General features: G+C 30.6%; 1 protein-coding gene and 1 pseudogene across 1 annotated transcript; one reads left to right on the top strand and one right to left on the bottom strand.

Annotated features, from left to right (window-relative positions):
* Window positions 1–1,295: 1,295 nt before the first annotated feature.
* Window positions 1,296–3,256, bottom strand: LOC18037561 (annotated as a pseudogene).
* An 8,676-nt stretch (window positions 3,257–11,932) lies between these two features.
* Window positions 11,933–21,828, top strand: LOC18037194 (coumarin 8-geranyltransferase 1b, chloroplastic). The gene is made up of 13 exons (XM_024181233.1): window positions 11,933–12,275; window positions 15,730–16,046; window positions 16,293–16,376; window positions 16,462–16,536; window positions 16,811–16,894; window positions 18,441–18,448; window positions 19,172–19,259; window positions 19,937–20,035; window positions 20,176–20,271; window positions 20,388–20,459; window positions 20,856–20,951; window positions 21,578–21,682; window positions 21,787–21,828. The coding sequence occupies exons 1-13, from the start codon at window positions 11,933–11,935 to the stop codon at window positions 21,826–21,828; spliced, it is 1,509 nt and encodes a 502-aa protein (XP_024037001.1).
* The last annotated feature ends 1,403 nt before the right edge of the window (window positions 21,829–23,231 follow it).

Genomic DNA, 23,231 nt, shown 5'->3' with positions numbered 1-23,231 from the left:
GCATATAAATATAAGATATCGAACATGCAACGGCTGAGGATACATAAGGATTCTGCCCAGTGCTGTAGGATATACTGCAGCAACTGAGCCAACCATTAGAAAATAGTTAAGACCATTAAGAAAGTTTATTCACTCAACTACTCTATATTTCCATTGGTTTTATTCTTGAGTTTGATGTGATAATTTACTTTGTTGCATTTTATTTATTGCGTTTTTATTTTAATTAGTATTTTAGTTTCCTTAATTATTTTATTTTAATTTAGAACAAAATCTGCACTGTTGAGACTGCTGTAGCAAATATGATAACATCAATCCTTGTGGAGACGATCTTGAATATTTATCACTTTATTACTTATTGTGTACACTTGCACATTGACACTAATAACATGTGAATTTATAACCAACAACAATCTACGCAGCTCTATTGTGGCAATAAAGCTACTCTTCATATTGCTCCCAATCCAATGCTCTATAAAAAAGGACGAAATATTTCGAATTGGACTGTCACCTTGATCCAGAGAAAAGTTAGTCAAGATTGATGAAAACAACACATGTTTCATTTGCTCATCAAATGGTTAATATTTTTATGAAATCCCTTGGAAAGAAATAGTTTCATCATCTTAGTGGCAAGTTGGGCAATGACAACATCCATGATCCATTCTGGGGGGAGTATTGGAATTCACTCAGCCAAGATTATATTAGATTATAGGCTTGTGTCTTGCACCGGTTTGGAGGCGTAACTTGTTCACTTAGATTTGGCATATGATATGATTGATGAAATTGCTATATCGGAAGTATAAGTCATGCACTCTTCCTTTTACATGATAAATCATGTAATATAAATATGTAGCGGTACAAACAATGTAAAATGCAACATATAGAATCAATTTTTTCATGAATTATTTTAAAATTAGAATAAGATTTGCCTATCAAGGTTGATGATCGGGATACCCATGTCAGCAGCAATATATGATTAAATGGACATCATTCAAATGACGATATGGCACTAAAGATATTACGAAGTATTTCAACAATTTTATTAATAAGAAAAATTGATTTATTACAAAATACTTCAACACGTTTTAAATAGCAGACATATACTCCCAACATAATTTATTGACCTCTACTTCCACTATAAGCTCTAGAGACCAATTACCTGGACAATCCCCTTATTAGATTTTATATTCCAAGAACTTATCAATTTAACCAGCTGTGGTTAATTTTATTTGATAACTAAATGAAAAACTATGCAAAAGATTAGGCAGGCAATATATTTAAATGAAGAGGAAGCCTAATCACAGAGAGTATAGATGAAGAGGAAGTCGAGGTTTATTAGGAATAACAAGAAGTAGATTCTTTTTAGACGTTGTGAGGCCAAATCTTTCCTCCATATCTAAATCTTCTTTCTTCACATCACCAGGTAATTTCCATTCAAAACCATGCAAAAGATTCGCCAAAGTTGACTGAACCGTTTTCAGCCCTAGAGCGTAACCTGCGCACATCCTCCTCCCCGCTCCAAATGGCAATAACTCAAAATTATGGCCTACAACGTCAATCTCTTTTCCGATGAATCTCTCTGGACAAAACTCATCAGGTTTCTCCCATATAGTTGGATCTCTCCCTATAGCCCATACATTAATGATCACACGAGAATTTTTGATAATGTCATAGCCATCTAGTTTGCAGTTTTCTCTAGCTAGTCGAGGAACAAGCAATGTTGCCGCAGGATGAAGACGCATCACTTCTTTAACAATTGCTTGAACGTATGGAAGATTGGCAATGTCTTTCTCTTCTACCCATTTGTTTCTTCCAATTACTGTATCTAGCTCTTTGGTTGCCTTTTGGATAACTTCTGGTTTTTTCAAGAGCTCTGTCATTGCCCATTCTATAATGATCGAGGAGGTGTCTATTCCAGCAAGTAAAAGATCCTAAAAATATCATAAAAAATAACAAAAAGAGAAATACGATTCAGATTTTCAATGCAAGAGATACTTGGATAGCTGTGCTCATGATGTTCGCTTTTAATTTGTAGGACAATTAAAATCAATATAAATGAAATTAATTTTCATTTCAATGTACATATGTATTATGCCCGAAAATTACAATTCAGATTTTTGTTTATTTCGATTTTTCTTTGAAAAAATCATGAATCAAAATTAGACTCTTCACTTTAATTTATCTATGTGAGTAATGTTCCAACCCAAAAATAACTAATCAAATTAGAGCTGATCAAATCAACAAAGATGAAATTAGGTAGCGTACACAAATATAAAATTTAGGTAACGACCTGGATTGATGCCTTAATGTGATCTCTTTCAAGCTTAACTTCGAGAGAAGGATCATCAGCAAGCTGCAATAGAACGTCGACCATATCTTTAGCCCCATGTTCCTTAACCCATTTCCTCCTAGCATGGTGCTCGTGATCATCCAAAACATGCTCATAAAATTTATCAGCCTTCTTCTTCACAGCCTTCATTCTTTTAACATTCCTTGTAAATCTAAGAAAGAAAGCCATGGAATTGCATCCCCTATATCTAAAACACCAGAAATCAAGAACAGTTCATTTACGATCTCCGTGAACTCTTTTGGAGTTACAACATTGTTTTCATCTTCCTCAGTATACCTTTTTCCTAACAACATTCGGCTCATGATGGCAAGAGTCAACATGTAAAGGCGATCTCTCAAATGAATAGGCATGGAAGAATTGGAAGAAGATTTGTACAGTTTACATAGAAATGCTTTTCTTTCCTCTACCCTCATGTACTCAAATTCTGCCAAGCGTTTTGGGTTAAGAAGCTCCGTTATGTAGATTTTACGTGCTTGGCGCCAATATGGACCATATGGTGCCGTGGCCAAAACAGAGTAATTGTAGTTCGCGTGTTTCCCTGCAAGAAGTGCTGGCCTACTAGCAAAAGAAGTATCATGAGTTTTTAGTATAAGTTCTGCTACTTGAGCTGATGAGCCTACCACCACGGTGTCTAAACCGAATTTGAGTTGCATAAGGGGACCGTATATTTGGGAGAGAGATTGGAGGGAGACGTGAGGGAGCTGGCCCATGAGGTTCAGGTTTCCAATTAGGGGCCATGGCTTTGGACCGGGTGGTGGCAAGTAATTGAGCTTATTGTGAGTAAAATGACGGTGTAATAAGAAGAGGAGGACAGGCAAGAAAAAGGCTAGGAATGAGTACCACGTAACTGAGTTTAAAGGGTTGTAAGCTGTAGCACTAGCAGGATCCTCCATAACTATTAATATATGAAAAAAGCAAAATCAGCAGTATTAGATTCAAATTCTTATTATACGTATAGGTATTGATGATGATTTGAATTATGGTTATGAAATAGAAGTGAGACAGCTATTTATGTAGAACAATAGAACAACAGCCATGAGCCAGCAAACTAAAGAAAATTTCTTGGTCCTGATAATGAAGTACTGTGCAATGTTTTCAAAATACTACAACAATTTGAAAGCAATGTACTTCATCATCGGGGGAAGTGATAATTAGCCCAAAAACGTTGTAGCCCACCTCTTGTACTTATCCTTAATATTCTGTTTATATTTATATCATTGTATTTTTTTTCTCCGTCTCCTTAAAAATTATTTGAGGAGAGGGTGTGCGGACTCTCAAGTAATATGGGGGATTTCCTCAACCTAATTATCTAATATCTTATAATTTTATATATTCCAAACTTAAAATAATCATAATAGTAAAATAATAGTATAAAATTTTATTATTTAGGATACGCTCCCTCCCCCCAAATTTCTCCAATTTTGTTTTGTTTTCGTTTTATTGTTAATAAACACCTCATTTGAGACCCCCCCCCACACCCCCCCCAAAAAAAGGAAGATAGAGAAGGGAAAACAAAAAAGATTGTTTGAAAATAATAAAAATTAAAATATATTATTGAATAACTATTTACTAACACTAAAACATTTGAATAAACTAAAGCCTTTTTTAAACATCTTTGTAACCATTTACCAATACTAGAACATCAAAATAAACTAAAGTCTTCTAAAATTATCTTTGTTAAACTAGGTCAATATCAGCAACATAATCTTATGAAATTATCTAGAAGTAAAGTATTAAATTTGTACATGTCCGCAGTGTTGAGTACTTTATTCCATATTAGTTGAGAACAGTTACTCGATCAATATTATAAGCTTTAGACAACCCATAACTTTTGAGTTAACTTTTAGATTGAGGTAGGCTAGCTTTTAGATTGAGGTAAGATTGTAGGATTTTATGTGGTATGAGAATTAGATTCGTGCTCGAGTAAGCTCCTGAGAATATTATCCCAAGTTACTATTGGCACCCTTTTATAATCCTAATGAATCCCCATTTTATTGAAATTACAAGGATAAATTAAATCTAGATAAACCAATCAATATTTTATCTTTTTTCAGACTCTTTAAACCATGCAAACTTATTATTTAATTTTTATTTTTGTAAATTGATTTATCATCAGCTTAATTTCTCTTGCTCTCTTTTTCTTCTTAGTTTCATTTGTTAATATTATTCTTGTCAGTTGAGATATGACCCCTCATTTAATCATATATCTACTTTTTTTGCCTCAAGCTAAAACAATTTCTTTTTAATTTTCACTTTTTCATTTACAGATTACTTATTTTATACATGAAATTACTTTCAAACCATATTTAAGTTGATGATTCTCATTCATAAATTTACCAATTAAAAAAGGCTTTCGATTACTACAAAGAAAATAAATAGGACACTAATTTTGAAAAGGGGATTGCCACTTTCCCCCCTACAGTAATTAACATATACTATTTACCCCCCTTCTGTTTTATAATGGCCAAAAACTCCCCTGACAGCATAAATTTACAATATTATCCTTATTTTTAACTACTCTTTTATTTACATATATTATAATTAAATAAATTACATAAATAGAAACTAAATAAAAAATTAAGTATTAAAAAAAAGAAATATATGTTTTGATATGAGTAAAAAAATTAATAATTAAATTTTTTCTTGTAATTATTTATTTTGTGAACATTTTCTTATAATAAACATTTTGTAATATTTTAAAATTAAATGTAAAAAGTATAGGAAAAATATTTTATTATTTATCTTATAATAAATTTTTATTTGTCATTCAAGTTTTCTTATAATAATTTTTTTATCATTTTACTAATAATTTTCTTATATATTTATTATAAAAAAATTTCACAAAATAAATAAGTATAAAAAAAATTATTATTAATTTTTTTGTTCATATCAAAACGTATATTTCTTGTTTTTAATGCTTAATTTTTATTTAGTTTCTATTCATGTAATTTATTTAATTTATAATAAATATAAATAAAAGAGTAGTTGAAAATAAGGGTAATATTGTAAACTTATGCTATTATGGAGGTTTTTTGCCATTATAAAAACAGTAGGGGAGAAAATGGTATATGTTGATTATTGTATGGGAAAATTGGCAATCTCCCTTTTGAAAATGAGCAAAGTACTTAAAAATGAGGATATTATTATGAATCGTGAGTATTGATTAAAAGGGCACTTTTGGAATCAAAGTAAATATAATTGGAAAAGGGATTTTAAGAGGACATTTGAGGGATGCCTATGGTCTAACTTTATTATCCTACATCGGTTGGGCTAATAATATAAACTTGGTATATTAATTTATCTGTAGAATTGTAAGAAATATTTTTTTTCTAAAAGAAAACAGTAAAGGTGAGTATACTAGTGTTTCTTTATTGAATTATAATATTTACTTACTATAATTATTTTTCTTGTTTGAAATGATTATTCTCATTTTGTGTCAAATAATACCCAATAAAATAATAGTGTTAGATGTCCATTGTTGCATATTTGACTGTAATTCTAAATTTTTTGCATATTTTAGTTCTTCATAAATGTCATATTTCATATTCATGTTGTGTATTTAAACTTTGGTGCTTCATGTTAAATGCATCCAAAAATCAATTTATTTTCTTGATTTTACATTTGACCCCCTTTTTCATATATAATGTTATTGTACGAGTTAAATGTTGCAGGAATATATCGACATCATGGTATAGCTTCGTTGTTGCATATTTGACTTTTGCTGTTACATATCTTTTGTTTTATGTTTTATGTATAAATGTCATGTTTAATATTTACCTCACGTCTCATGCATAGGGAGGATCTACAAGTGGGGATATTTCACTAATATCCCTTAACTTTCATAATTTTTAATATAGTAATAGAATTTTTATTTTGTTTATATCTTTGGTACAATTTTTAAGTAAAAAGGAAAATCATAAATATATCTTTGGTACAATTTTTATAATTTACATTATGAGCTTATTAGTTGAACCTGAACCGAAATCAGAAACCCATTCGGCAGAATCAAAACAAAAATCCTAAATTCCAAATTCCTCTTCTTTGTGTAATTGTGTTCGTGCTCCACAGAGCAGCAGCCAAGCACAACGCCAAGACAGCAAGCCCAACACACAACAGAGCACAGACGCACTTAATCTCATACATACACAGCCGAACATCACCGCAGCTGTCAGTTCCATTTGTGTGCATCGGTGTTGCAGTTCTAGCCGTTCCTTGGCTGCTGTCAGTTTCGTTTAGGTGCACCACTGTCAATTTCGATCCAGCTGTTGCCATCGTTGGCTTGCTGCCTCCTTTTTCATTCGTTGTCGTCAGCCGCACAAAGTAATGACATTAAGATTGTGTTTGTGATTTGGTGATGAATAGGATAGGGGAGATATTGTTAATTCAATTCAATATATTTTCTGGGATCATATGCAAAACATATGTACTTTTTGTATAATGGCATTGGCTATTTTTATTTTGGAATTCAATCGGGCATGGCAAGGCAAGGACATTTAGAGAATGAAAATTGAAAAATAGACAATTGGAAGTTGTTGAAATGTTGAGGATGTAGTTGATAGTTGTTTTATTCTTCAGTGATCTGGCCTGGGATTTGAGATTTTGGAATTACAGATCGCTAGTTACTGGCAAATATTTAGAAAATCGAACTCTTGTAACCCGAAATGAACGCAAACCGACATTGAGACCTGAATTTTCAAACCGAACTGATCTGAACATGAACCAAACCTAGTTGAGTTGAATCCTCCAACCCCATTGGGTTGCAACCTGAACAACCCGAACCAAAACCGATTCGCCAACCTCTAGTGAAAAGTCCTAAGTCGACGTTTCGTTTCTTGTTAGGGAAAAATCTCACATTTGTTGAGAATAAATCTTAGACTACGTGTATAAGATTGAGCCAACTATAAACTTTTGAGTTGTTTTTCAGTATCAATTTGACCAATGACCTTCTATATAATGTACCCCATTACCCCCTAATGTCAAAAAGTCAATAGGATAAATCAATTTTCGTTCTTACACTTTTGATCTTGAAACATTGGAATGGCAATTTTTACAGTAATTTAGATGGTTCAGCTGATCATTATTATGCTACAGTTCTAGTAATTAACAATTACCTTTCAACGTAATCTATTGGCAATAAAGTATGTATAGTATAGTGATGGAAATAAAAGATGGAGAAGACATTTCGTACTAAGAATTGAACTTTTTTTTTATTTTTTATGTAGACTTATTAATGGGAGTGTATGAAAGTATCTAAAGAAAATAGTTTAAAAAGGTAGTTGAGTACATGTGAGCTACAATTTTCTTACTTGAACATAATAGAATTAACTTTAAACTAACAAGTCCTCTTGAGTATTATAATAATAATAATAATAATAATAAATACTTAATTCTAGAGTAATGATGACATGAGCAATGACATAAGTGATGATGCAATAAGAGATGTTGTAGAGATATTTAGGAATTCTAGAATTTACTAAGATAATTATGGAAGGATAAACCTGGACCATTAATCAAGAGTTACAATAGCAATATCCTAGCCATCCATTGGATTTAGGAAATCCTATAAATATCCCCTAACCCTTTTATTTTCCATACAACCCTAGAAATTCAATCTTCTTCTATTCTAAGTCATAACATCAAGAGTAGAGAAATCCTCAAGGAGGAAGGTCTAGAGAAGTCAAGGTTAAAAGGTAAGTAACACTTCAACTATATTGTAGGGACAGTTTTTTTTATACTTAAATTTAGTTTTAAATAATTTTTTATCTTGTGATGGCTACTATGATTTGATTAGTTATTATTTAATTTTTAAATGGTCATCTATGCCGCCTATATTAAGATATTTTCTTACTTAATTCTTACATGATCGGATATACCGCTTGTATTATAATATTTTCTTATTTATCCTTATATGATCGGTTATACTACCTATATTATGATATTTTTTTATTTATCCTTATATCGTCGGTTATGCCACCTATATTATGATATTTTTATATTATTTACCCCTTGTATGGTTGGCTTTGCTGCCTATATTATAATCCCATCTTGTTTAATCTCTATATGGACAGCACTACCGCCTATATTAAATATTGTTGTCTTTATATAGTGTTATGTATTGGCTCTATTGTACATTTAGAAACTTCACATGTTATGATATAAGTTGCATTGAATGCATGTATTTCATGGATTACTTTATAAAGAAAAAGTTTTAAAAATTAATTTTGAAAAATTGGTTGTTGTGCTACCAGGTGGCAAAATTTCCAAAGAGGGTTTGCCCTCCAAGCTAAGTAAAAAGTAATCTTTTGGGGATGGCGATACATAACTCCCAAAAGATCAACTAATTAGGCCCAATGGCATGTTGTTTTAAAGAATAAAAGTGTTAGCCTTGTAGTGCAACATGCCTATCTCCCTAATAAAGTTGTTTGGTATTTCTAGGTTTCTTTTAAAAACTTAATGATCATAAGGTCATCTATATATATGCATAATAATTACTACATGCATCAAGTGTTATCTTATTAGGCATTAGCTTATGTAATCCTTACATTGCAGGTAACGATACGTAGGGCAAACTGACACCAAGTCTCAACTGAGGCGAAGTGCATATGGCCATAACAAACGTTGGGTTTTATGATGGGCTCAACTATGTTTCCATCCAAACATAAATATCATAAGTTTATTTGTGTAACCATAGAGTCCTTTTTCAGATATATACTAAGGTATCCTTGCATTTTGTAATGAAGTTTTGATGTAACAAAGTTTTAGATTCTACTTTTATAAAAAAAAAAAACTTATTTTAGAATCTATATCTATACTAAAAGTATTGAGGTTCTAAATATTTTTAAATAAATCACCTTATTTTAGTAATAAAAGTGGAGTGTTATAGTAAATTTTACATAGGCAACATATTACTATGATAGGCCAATCAAGTATATTTTATTGTTAATGATGAAGTAAATACAAACATGTCTATTTATGTCGATAGTAGACGGTTTTAATTTGAACTTATTGTGGGAAAGATATTTCATATAAAGAAAATAAAAATACCCAAGCTAGCCATGGAAACAAAAAGAAAATAGGAAACCTTCAAAATTAATTCGGGAGGGCGACAATTGAAAAAAGTAATATTATGAAGTAGTATCCAACAATAACCAAATAAAATGAATACCAATTATAAATATTTCTTCTCAAAATTCTCAGCACAAATCCAAAAAAAATAATTTTTATATACACGAACCTGTCAAAGAATTGTCACTCTAAACAAGAATATCAACATACTTCAAAAAGATAAAGTTGATAAAAATTAATTCATCTACCTTAAAATAATCACTAACCTTTTTGAAAATTGATCATCATTCATCAACCCAAACGTTATGGAAAATTAATTATTATTATTCCAAAATCATAACCCTTGCAAGAAAAATCAAAATGAGTTAATAATCCCAAAATTAGCAGCGGCTTTTGAGGAAGAAGAAGAAGAAGGCCGGTTGCCTAGTGGCCTTTCTAGGCACTAATCCACCACATATTTTTCATTTTTTAATAATCCAACAGTCGTTCGATTTCTGACTCTATATCCAACGACCAACCTTATTTGTCTATTACTTACGTTTTTCGTAACATGGCCGAGTTAAAAATTGGTCATTATTTATATAGTCCTTCTCTAATGCTAGTGCCCTCATTTAATTCTTTTTTATGTCCATGCAGATACGATTTTAAACTATAGGGTTTAAGAAAAGAAAGTTTGTTTTTAACTTTTTTAAACCGCAAGATTTAAAATCGTGCCTACATTAAAAATAATGAGGGTGCGCACAACTGAGAATGATTACATATATACATCAATAGTACTATCATGTAATATGAGTTATAATATGAATAATAATAGGGTTATTATCATTTTACTACTTTAAAAATTGAAAAATATCAAATAAGTATAAGAAGTATTATCTCCTATCATTTTCCTACTATATCTTTACAAAAATATCATTTTACTAATTTTCCGTTACAACCGTTAGTTGACTAGTTAGTTGACTAACAAAATACCAATTTTATCCTTCATGATTAAAAAAAAAATACTTGAAGCTTATTTAGCTTATTTATAAAATCAACTCTTCCATATTTATTCCAAGTTTCATTTCCAACATTAGGATATAAAAATAGAATTATTAATAACATAAATTTGTAATCCATTTATAAAAATGGATACCAACGTAATTCTTTTTGCTGGAATTATGATATAAGGATTATAAATTTATCTTATTAATGATTCCATTTTTATAACCTAATATTGGAAATAAAACTTGGATAATCAAATAAATGTGGAAGAGCTGATTTTGTAAACAAGTTTCAAGTATTTTTTTTAATCATGAAGGGTAAAATTGGTATTTTGTTAGTCAACTAATTGGTCAACTAACGGAAAAGTAGTAAAATGATATTTTTGTAAAGATATAGTAGGAAAATGATAGGGGACAATACTTCTTATAATCATTTGATATTTTTCAATTTTTGAAGTAGTGAAATGATAATAACCCATAATAATATCATGTAATATGCATTATAATCTGAGTAATGGTCTTATGTTGAAAGAGTTTGTAATATGTGTTTGGCTCAAGAGAAAACTAACGAGAAAATGATAGAAAATTATGAAGAAAGAGATAAAGGAAGAATCTGGAAAATGTTCATATTTCTCATTATTAACAACAAATGATTAAAGCATGATTAAAGCTTAATATTTATACTAGAAGAAAGAAGAATCTAGTAGCTAATAGTTTGTTATGATTACTATACATGCAATTCAGTTCGTTAGCTTTGCTGCTGAGCTGGATAACTAATTATTCCACGTAAGCAAGAGCAGCAACTACATTTAATCTGATGCCCTCATCTGTACCATATTACCATACTCTGTAACATATGTAAATAAAAAAAAAAAAAGCTATAAGGCAACTTATTCTCAAGTCTTGATTAATGTAGTAGAAGTTGCCACATCATCTAAAGCCATCTATCTAGTGACTGCTTTGATTTGTAATATACTAATACGGGCTACCTGGTTGCTTTTGTGATTTTTAATTGCAATATTGGCTATGTTTAGGTATTAATTTGACATTATGATTGTTGTGTTTGTGTAGGATGGAAGATAATGTCGATGAAGTACAATAAGTTAATAATGAAGAGCAAGAGGTCAGTAATGAAATTGAAGAAGTCAGTAATGAAGAAGAAGAGGTCAATGGGAGCCCAAAAAAAAAAAAAAAATCTTTTAAGTTCATTTGTTTGGAAACATTTTTCAAAGCTATCCAAAGTAGAAAGAGCTAAGTGTCATTATTGTGGCAAAAGTAATGCAACCAAGAGTACTAATGTTGGAACAACTTGTTCGAAGAATCATCTGAGTAGATGTAAAGTGTACATAAAAATGAGGCTTGAACATGATAGAAAGCAACAAACATTAATTCTTACTGCTAAGATTATGTATGTAGGATTTAATTTTATCTTGTTTATCTAGTTTTTTATTTAATTATTTTTTTTTTACAGATACAATTATTGCTCCTGGATATTAAGCTAGTCAGTGACGCATTTGGTTTCAAGACATCTCAATTGATGGGTATTTTGGACACTCAGATTGGGGAGAGATTGAGGATTATCATGCCTCCCTGTAGACCACCTCAATTGGTTTCTTGGATGAAACCGCCACCGGGGGTGGTGAAGTTGAGTGTGGATGGTTGTTCTAAGGGAAACCCAGGTATGGCTGCTACTGGTGGTGTTCTGCGAGATCATCAAGGCGTGATATTAGCTGCTTTTGGTTCCTTTTTGGGGCACCAATCTATTCTTTTTCCTGAATTAATGGTTTTGTTAGAAGGTTTAGATCTTGCTGCTCAGCTTGGTTTTTCTGATCTTGAGGTAGAATCTAATTCAGCCACTGTAGTTTCTTGGGCCATTTCAAGTAGTTTCGTGCGATGAGATTTTACTTACATCCTTGGGCGTGTTCGTGCATTGGCTTCTAGGTCATCCATTAGTATCAGGCATGTTTTTCGAGAAGCTACATTTGTTGTTGACTTTATGGCCAATTGGGCTTGTTCTTAGCAGACTTGTCAACGACTTTTCAATCATAGTGATCTCCCAAGCAGTTTATCAGGCATTCTTCATTTGGATACTGTTGGAATTCCATACATTCGGCATTAATCACCTAGATTTGTATTGATTTTATTTGATTACTAAATAATTTACTTTTCTTGGGAGGTTTGGTTTATGTCCCCCTCCTTATTTTCTTTCATTAATTGATTTATTTACAGGTAGGGGTCTGGCCTAAGCCCCCGCACCTTCTTGGTGGATTATCAATATATATATATATATACATATATATATATAATCATTCTCAGGTGCAAGCATCCGAATTTTTTTTAATACAGACACATTTTTAAACCGTATGGTTTAAAAGAGTTAGTTATTGAATGAACTATAAAACCGTGCGTTTTAATAGAGTTTAAAACTAACTCTCTTAAATCCCGCGATTTTAAAGAGTGTCCGTATGGAAAAATAACGAGGGTGCCCGCACTAGAGAAAAAACTATATAAAAAATTTATATACACCCCACAGTTTTGAAGAGTGTCCGTATGAAAAAATGATGAGGGCGCCCGCACTAGACAAAAACTATATATAAAATTTATATACATATATACACACACACACACACACACAAACACAAATTTATTCTCTACACTCATAAAAATAACCTTATCACCAATCAGTTCTTGATGAAATCTAGCTGATAATTTTTCTATTTTTTATTTTTAAGGCTGGATTGAAAGGCCACCAATGGGCCTTTGGTCTAGGGGGAGAGCCCTTGCACTTACAATATTGAGTTGCAAGGGTTCGAGCCTCCATAAAAACATTTATGGGGGTTATTTACAATCCTCCCTCAATTATCAAATAATTGAGTGGAGTCAATCTATCCCTCATGAAAAATGAGTGGAGTGGACAACCCTCAAATATTTGAGAGGGTTTAAAGAATCTAGGCAGCGCTTCAGAGGAGTACATGCCACGAAGAAGGTCCCAATTGTAGAGTCTGTTTGTAAATATTAATTGTAATATCTGATGTAATATCAGTAACAATTCTGTATAATAGTATTCAAAAAACCAAAAAGGTTGGATTGAGAGGCCAATGGTGATTGGAAAATAAAAATGGAAAAACTATTGATTATTATTTGTAGTTAGGATGACAAAGATAACGATTATTTTATCCTTTCAATTAATTACTTTATGTAGGAAGCATCAGGAAACCAAAAACGGAAATATGAGTTTGCAATTAAAAAAATAATAATAAGTAAAATAGACTTTCAATTTCTAAAGAATGCTTTAAGTTTTATTCTTTCAAGTCGGAAAAAAACTAATTCTCTTGTATTAAAAATTTTCGCTTCATCTTCACCATAATTCAACAATTATATTAATCTTATGTAATATCTACCGTGAATATTTCTCTCTTCCATTTAGGAACGAATTTGTTGTTTGAGAATATTAGCATTTAGAAGAATAGAAAAATGGAAATACGGCTTATGATTAGATAATTCTACGTTGAATAAGTGTTAAAGAGTAATATATTTTATTAGTCATTGAATATGGTCCTCAATTGTGAATTAATATTGGGGTAATTTAATAACATAAAATTATATTAAAAGATAAGTAGTCAAAATATTTTTTTAGTACAAATAGCTCACCTTTTAAAAAATAGGGAAATTATCAGCTATATACCCTTAAATGACACCCGTATCAAACGTGTGTGAATAGTTTTCAAGTGTATCACTCGTATACCCTAAGTTGACTAAACACTTCTGCCGTCCACCAATCCGTTAACTTCCGTTTGCAAGCGCTGACATCATTAAGGTAATTTAGTCTTTTAAGATTGACAAAACTTTGATTTAAAAAAATGACATGTCATCCCATTTACCTAGTAAACAATGACATGTCATATGATATATATTGATAAAACTGACATGTCATCCCATTTATCGGATAATTGTTAATAATTGCTAAAAAAATACTACTTTACACCGAATCTACTCCTCCAAAATTTAACATAAATTTTTGAAGATCTACTCCTCTAAGCTCCAACTGAAAATTTTTATGGTATAATATGTATAATTGTAAATAATATGTTGTTAATAATTTTTTTATGGTATAATATGAATATTTTTTATGGATAATTGTTAATAATATGTACCATTAATAATTCATTTTTTTTAATCAAAAAAATATATTGTTAATAACAAAATAAAAAAAAATTGTGTATTGAAAATTTACGTTAATTTTGGGGTAAATTTATCTTTTTACCTCATTTTGAATTTCAAGGGCAAAATAGTCAATTTGTCACAATTATGTTAACTTTCTAACGGAAGTTAACAGATTGGTAGACGACAGAAGTATTTTGTCAACTTAAGATATACGAGTGATACACTTAAAAAGTGTTCACATACGTTTGATACGGATGTCATTTAAAGATATATGACTGATAATTTCCCAAAAAAATAATACTGCCAAACACCCAAGCAAAGTTCTTCAAAAAAGTACTTCTATCATAATTACTGCCATCACAATTTGAGCCGTACAAAATAGACCTACGCTTCAATAATAAGGCCTAAGTGCTCTCGCGACTTGCCTCAACGGACAAATACAATAAATTTACTGCTTTGATCATTTAAAGTTTTATCAATCTCACTGCATAACGGACACACACATTACACATTAAAGAAGGAAAAGAAGCAAATCATCATGCTGAATGAGTGTTATAGTAAAAGATAAGTCATTGATAATATATTTTATTAATCATTGAATATGGTCCTCAATTGTGAATTAATATTGGGGTAATTTAATAACATAAAATTATATTAAAAGATAAGTAGTCAAAATATTTTTTAGTACAAATAACTCACCTTTTAAAAAATAATACTGCCAAACACTGAAGCAAACTTCTTCAAAAAAGTACTTCTACATAATTACTGCCATCACAATTTGAGCCGTACAAAATAGACCTACGCTTCAATAATAAGGCCTAAGTGCTCTCGCGACTTGCCTCAACGGACAAATACAATAAATTTACTGCTGGTTGGTTCAGTTGGTTCAGTTGGTAGCGAACTGAACCCCTCAAGCCTCGACTGGGTTTGCTCCCCAGTTCGAGTCTTGGTGGAGTCGCCTACGTTGGGAGGAGAATCGCCCTCTCTCCGAATCCGGAGTAGTCGGGGCCCAATGTGGTCACCGGATACCGGATGGTTTAGACCAAAAAAAAAAAAATAATGTCTAAATGAAATTAACACTTAGATGATTTTTTCGTTTTTTGGAATGGCTAATTCATATGTGTAATTAATATTTCTTCTGATAAATTTTATATTCTTTTGGTCGTTTAGGTTCTTTTAAAACATTCCAGACGCCATCGACACAAATAAATGGCTTGGTAAATAGAAGCGAGGGCAACAAGTATTCTATTAGACGCTCCATACAAAACTCCCTCTATTTAACCAATAATAAAATTAGAAACAATGAGGATATGATGGAGAGAAATCATAAGCCATTGAAGAAATCAACAGTTCCCATGGCGTTAAAAGATGGTCATCCATCAAAATGCCAGGATGAGAGTACTGTTTCAACGAGTTTTGTGGATGTTTTGACCAAGAAGTTAGATGCATTCCATCGTCTTTCTCGTCCCTACGCTTGGACTAGCATTGTGAGTTGCTTTACAGAATGTGTGTGTAATAATAACAATAATAACAATAATAATAGCATTGTGAGTTGCTTTAAAACTGTGTGGTTTTAAAAAGTTAGTTTTTGACAATTAGAGTGTATTCGTGTAAGAATAAAATGAGGATGCCCACATTAAAGAGGGACTATATATATATGTGTGTGTGTAAAACTGTATATTGACATATAGTTTATTTAGACTGACAAATAAATTCTACATTTTTTTTTCCAGATTATAGGGATAGTATCAACTTCTTTGCTTCCAGTGGAAACTCTTGCTGATTTAACTCCTACTTTTTTAATTGAAGTATTGAAGGTAAATTTAGTGTGACCAACAAACTAACAGCTCAATTGTCGAGTTTATTGGCATTACATTAATTCTTTTTTTATGAATATTTCAGTCGATAGTGCCCACATTAACGATGAATATTTTTGTGGCGGCCATAAACCAATTGTCAGATATTGAAATAGACAAGGTATTTCAATCAACATCTGCCCGTATTTTGCCTTTTTCAAGCTTCATATTTCTGTTCTTTTTTTTTTTGTTTGTGGATAAAATTCAATTTATCCAACCTAGAATGATAATCTTAATTTACCTCTCAAACTTTAATAATGCTCTTCCTTACCCTCATCTTTTGATGGTAAATGAAGATAAATTGATATTTTAAGAACTTGAGGAGATGAATGGAAGATTTTCATTCTAAGTTGTGTGGGATATTTTCTTAACGAATCAGCTTTACATTGTCGAAGGTTAACAAGCCTAATCTCCCACTTGCTTCCGGGGACATTTTAATAGGAGAAGGAATTGCAATTGCTATAATATCTACATTGACGGTAAGCAACGGCTAACCAAAGCTTCTATATGGGTGTTTTACATGATGCTCTTCTGTGTTTGATGTGAGATCTTAAGAATATTTTCTACATCCACTGATTTTTAATAAAATGCATAAGTTTGGGGCAACCATCAACTTATTAGTTAACTTTTGAGTATGAGTTAAGATTATAAATTTTTATATGGTGTCAAAACCAAACTATACACGAGTGGAACCATACTATTTTTTTAGGTGACAATTATCAGTGAAAAAAAAAAGAAAAAGAAAAAGGACAAACCTATGTGACAATAAACTCTCTATTAAATATTTATGCTAAAAGCAATTCTAAACTCTACAGTAAGTTTTTTAAAGTATAAGTTAGGTCTTGTACAGTTGAAACGACAAAAATAACTTATCTCGTAATTTTTCATAAAAATGTATTTATAAAATTTTTGAAACATTTTTGTTTTATTTTTTTCTCTACTTTGACATAAGCTTTCAAAAATAAGCAACAATTACTCTCCAAAAGTAGCTTATAGAAATAATCCAGTCGATAATCATTAACAGTTTTACAGTTCTAACAGTTTTACAGTTCATATTATACCTTGCTACTTTAATAAAAAGATAATTGTGTCCTAATTTTTTAGTAAATAATTGGTTAATCATTATACCAATTTATGAATCATATTCCTGATATATTATATTACAATAATTACTATCAAACACATATACCAATAACAAAATAATTTAGCCAGTCAGCTAATCTATTTTCATAAAGTTTGCTGTTGTATTTCTAACTAAATTGAAATGCTATTTTATTATTTTTTCCCCTTCGATCAGATCATAGGTATGTTGACTTTTCATCATAGGAAACAATTAGGCAGCTGGCATATTATTATCATATCAATTAATTTTATTCTTATGTTTTCTTTCCACGTGAAAGAATTCGCTTTTAATTTGAATTATCGCAAACTTAGAACTTGATTTGAGTGAAAATGGTTGATAATACAAACGTACTAATTTTTTTTTCTATTTTATTCATATTAACTGATTATGTTATAAATTTTTATCGTATAAATTTTATATGGATTATAGAGTATATAGGATTTCAATTAACTAAGTTTTTCTTTTAGTCTGTAAGTTAAATATTTGATTTTATTAAAAAAAAAGTGTCTTATGTATTAGTAAGGAATCTCATCCACCTCTATCAAACCACTGATTCAAAGCAACCATCTTCATTATACATCAATTAACTCTCTGTCAAGGCTTACAATCTGCTATATATCTAACTTCTTTAATTTAGGATCACTTTGAGTATTTCCTTTTATTTGCTTTGTAGATGTGTATAATTATGTACAATTGAATAAATAATATTCAAGCCTTTTTACACAATTACTTGCTCATTCCTTTTTACACAATTACTTGCTCATTCTTATTAGTATATCTATTTTAATCATTACAAAATACAAATCACCCTAGTAATAAGGTTTATCAACAAATATAATTTAGTTTTAAAACTCATAGCACTCTTAGCAATTTAAGGACCTATTTGGAACTGTTTTCGAAAGGTTCAAAAGTGATTTTGAAAAGTTAAAAGCTAATTTTAGTATTTAAATTTAGTAAAAAAATTTTAAAATTACTTTTGGTATAATTTTTAAAAGTAATATATGAGTAGCTTTTTAAAATCTAATTTTGAAAATCAGTTTTATACTTAATATAATTTCATATATCCTCTCATATATTATAAAAACCTAAAATTATCATTATTAATTAGGAAATAAAATCATTCAATTTAAAGAGATTATTATTATCAATTATATTAAGATAACAAAATAAAAAATAAAATTAATAATATAAAAGAATTATATTATGTCTATTTCAATAATTTACATTCTTATAGTAATTTAACAATAAAATTAATCAAATATATACGACCACTTTTAAAACTCACAGTACTTTCAACAATGAATTTTATCAAACATCTAACCGATTCTATTGACAATTGATTAATTTTTAGAATACAATTAACATAAATTATTTTAAAAGTTATAATATAACGAAACTGGCCCTAATTAGTTTATCAAACTCTATCAATAAAACAAAAAAAAAAAATTAGTTTATCAAAATCCTATATACATTTTTTATCCAACTGAATAAGATTGGGTGGCCGTTTTTTTCCTTGTTTTTCACGTTTCAATTTAGTATTTGAAAATGGATTTGTACGTTCTTAGAGTATGTAGATGTCCATTTATTGCAAAATTATATGTAACCTTTAATTGATTGATCTCAATTTTCAGAGTCTGGCCATGGGGGTAATGCTTCGATCTCCACCACTTGTTATCGCCCTTGTAATACGGTGGATAGTTGGAGCCGCTTATTCCATCGCTGTAAGCTCCTAAATTGGTTCTATATATTTGATACTTTTGAGGACTATAATAAAAATGTTGAAATAACACAACACCAGTCCATTATCATGAATCCAAGCCCAGCCCTTGAGAAGCTTCTAAGTTAGATTGTGGTGCTAACGTGTGAAGCATAGAATTTGTTTAATGAGAGTGGAAATCATGGTGTGAAAATAATATAAGTGGAAGACAATGGAAAGCCATGTGTAAGGCAATGGTATTTTTTTTTTTTTAATGTGTGGCCTGAAATGCATTTGTAAAGCCATAAATACCCCCTGCTTGTGTTTGTATTAATCATCCGAAGAAATAAAAATAAATAAGGCAATTAGCCTTTTGTGTCTTAGTTTGATAATTATTTAAAGAGTGTTTCATAAGTGTTTTATTCTTTAGATTTCTTCTTTGAATAGTTAGAGTTTAGTACTCTATTTATTCTACAAAAAATCCAAAGCTGAAATGTGCTTCCGTTTATGAGAAATCAATTCAATTTAAGCACTTACTATGCTCTAGCATTTTGCCTTGCCATTCAATTTCATGTTTTAATATCAATTTGCTATTGCATTATCTGACTAGTTTCATCGTGGTTTCTATCTGGCCTTTAATTAGCATAATATTATATATAACGTTTTTCAAAGTTAGTGTAATTATTCTTCTCAATCTTGCAGCTTCCCCTTCTTCGATGGAAGGCAAGTCCGTTAATGGCTGTAGTGGCCATTATCATTCTGAACGGAATTAATGTTTTGCCTTACTTCGTACACTTTCAGGTATATACAACTCCCTAATTTTGTCTTTTTAATTAATTAATTATTTTTTTTGAAAAACCTATAGCAGTTACACGTTAATGCTTTTATGTCATTTTATTTATCACACTTAACTAACAAATTGGATCGACAAATGTACGCAGAAATATGTGCTTGGTAGACATTTAGTATTCACGAAGCCATTACTATTTTCAGTCATTTTCATGGGAATTTTCAGCGTCGTACTTGCATTTCTCAAGGTAGGTTCAGAAATTAAATAGATATATTACCATAGATAAAAAAAGAAAAGGAAGAAAAAGCTATCTTGGATTCATCATCAGCACATACATTTTTTTTTCTTTTGTATTTACAATAGGATATACCTGATGTGGAGGGCGACAAAGAATTTGGCATACGAACACTCCCTATGATCCTAGGGAAAGAAAGAGTGAGTAAAATATTTTCTTTATCAAATCTTTTTTTTTTTCTAAGGAATGACAATTTGGTTCCTGCTAAAAATTGTAGTTAGGTCCTTTCATAAATTTTTAATATTCTATTTCATCATTGATGTTGATATCAAACACTCCCCCTCCCCCCCCCCCCCCCCCCCCCCCCCCCGCGCCAAAAAAATAAAAATAAAAAACAAAAATTTGATCTTTCAATAAATAAATTAACTGATTTTAGTATGCAATGGTCTCAAGATAATCATTTTCGCATGCGAAAATATAACATTTTCTATTCAACATTTCTTTTATATATATTATTGTTTTAACACTTTTTTATATATTATTTTTTTGACACCAAGGATATTAGGCTAACAAATGGTGTTTTTCCTTTTCTAAAGGTGTTTTCGATTTCTATTAGTATGTTGTTACTGGCTTATGGAGGTGCTGCACTAGCTGGAGTTTCTTCACCTTTCTTGCTATGCAAACTTGTCACTGTAAGAAATTTATTAATTTCTACAAGAATTTTAGCATTGTATATATGTGCCTGATGTTGAAAAGTAGCTTCAAGCATACAATTGTTGAATCGTTGCATGAGATAGCTAGCATGCAATTGTTGAGCTAGTATGTAGACTTTGACTACAATTGCATGACAAAGTTGACACCGATTGCCAAATTATTACAAATTGGTAAATTGAAACCAAATTGAAACTCGTGGTAGGTGAGCAATGCCTCCTATAAATAGAAGGGCCATTCTTGATTTGTAAATCATCCAATTGAGAGAGTTAAGAGCAATTGCAAGTGAAGTAATTTGAGAGATTTAAGAGAGCTTCCACTTGCGTGTTCTAGTATGGGTGTATTGTAGTTGTGGGTTTGAAGAGCTTTTTCCACTATTGTAAATTCTCATTTGTTAGTAAAATTATCTTCCAGTCTTTATCCTTGAAAGTAGGCTTTACACCGAATCACGTAAATTATTGTATCCTATTTTCTTTACATTTATTTATCACATTTATATTTCTCTGAAAGTATCAATCATCACATTATTAGTAATTGCTCAACCACACATTTCCGCAACACCTGAATGTGATCTTTATCGCTGACTAAGAATTTCTATTACTTGCAGATGATAGGGCACTGTGTTCTAGGATTCATTTTGTGGTGTAGAGCCCAAACTGTTGATCTCTCCAATACTAAATCAACATATTCTTTTTTCATATTCATTTTTCAGGCAAGTATTTTTATTTGATGTGGAGATGTTAAATCAATCCAAACAAGTTCCATTATGTATTTCCTTATCACTGATTTATTTTATATATTAACGTACTTTTGCAGTTGTATTATGCCGAATTCTTCCTTATGCACTTTGTTCGCTGAGAAGGAGAGAAACATTCATGTTTCTTTTGTCGAATTAATATATTTTTGTTAACCTTTTGCTACTAAATGAGGAGAATTTGTTTTTTAAATAAATTTATTCCTTTTCTTTATTTTTATTTTTTTGGGTTTGGGGAGATTAGGGGTGTAAACTCCGATCAGGAGCTCGTGCCTGAGGGAGGTGTCTTTACGAGATATTAGTAGACTAATCAATGTTACTTGCAGCTCTTCGCATTTTAAAGCAATTGTTGTGTTGTGTTGTTTGTTGCATGAAACAAAACCTAATAGCTTACATTTCTATGATAATATTATTTATTTTTCTTTTACATTTGAAGTACTTTAGAAGTTTTTAATGAGTAATGTTAGGTATCCCAATTGATACGACATTTATCTACTGAATGGTGGTTAAGTAATTTTACTATCTGTGAAATCCATTATCCAATAGATAAGTGATAAATAACGTTGGGACTCAAATTATGACTCAAATGTTGAGATTCCTAATCATTATTTTTTTATTAGTTAATTTTACAATGATTCTAACAGAATATACTTTTTTTTTTTGAGAAGAACAGAATATACTTTTTTATTTAGGTAAGAGTAGTCTCTCTCTTTTTTTTTTTAGGAACTAGTGAGAATATTAAAGCCTTTTGTTTGGATAAAATTTCTACCTATCCACATGTTAGTTTCAGATTGAACAGAGACACGTGTTCTCAATTGGTATTGGATTTGGAGATATGTTCCCTTGGACCTTGTGAGTTATGCAAACTCACCATTTTATTTGTGATCTAGGGAGGAGTAAGGTCTACATACATATCCCAGAATAGGGTAGAAGTCAGATAAGTTTAGTGAGACTTAGAATGCAAAACGACAATTTTACTTTTTATAAATATGCATTATCTATCACTCAATACTCTCCTAACCAGCTTATTATTGATCCCTAGTAAATTAAGCGATAATATCTAGCAAAACCTAAATTGAATTGTTTTTTGGGCGATTGCATTTATTTCTTTAATCACATTAAAGACAGCAATCAAATAAATGTATAAGCATTATATCCGGCCTCAAACATATCACTTTCACATCAACCATTTACACAAATAAGTTGTGTAAACTCATTCAAAATTTATCTATTTCAAAGCTTCATTAATCAAGCTATTTTCAAGAATGACATGCTAAACTCTAAAATTTCACAAGTAAGAATGACACCCTACAAGAAAATAGACTTAATAAAAACGATCACTCCAAAGAATGATAAATTGAGAGAAAAAAATAGAAAAACATATTACACACTCTCACCAAGATGAAGGAATAATGTCCATAGCTTAGAAAAGAATATGATCTCAATACTAAATTACTAGTCAAATCAATATTATTTTTATGTAATCTTTTTTTTTTTATGTATCACC

The sequence above is a fragment of the Citrus clementina genome, unplaced genomic scaffold (genome assembly GCF_000493195.1).
Source record: "Citrus clementina cultivar Clemenules unplaced genomic scaffold, Citrus_clementina_v1.0 scaffold_7, whole genome shotgun sequence".
NCBI lineage: Eukaryota > Viridiplantae > Streptophyta > Magnoliopsida > Sapindales > Rutaceae > Citrus > Citrus x clementina.
This window is presented reverse-complemented; position numbering and strand designations above follow the sequence as displayed.

Bases quoted from the DNA above. Each gene is read 5' to 3' on its own strand.
- LOC18037194 (XM_024181233.1), top strand. From the start codon at position 11,933: ATGGGTATTTTGGACACTCAGATTGGGGAGAGATTGAGGATTATCATG. The intron at 16,047-16,292 runs GTGAGTTGCTTT...TTTTTTTTCCAG, and splicing joins CCTACGCTTGGACTAGCATT to ATTATAGGGATAGTATCAAC. The intron at 20,952-21,577 runs GTAAGAAATTTA...TATTACTTGCAG, and splicing joins TGCTATGCAAACTTGTCACT to ATGATAGGGCACTGTGTTCT.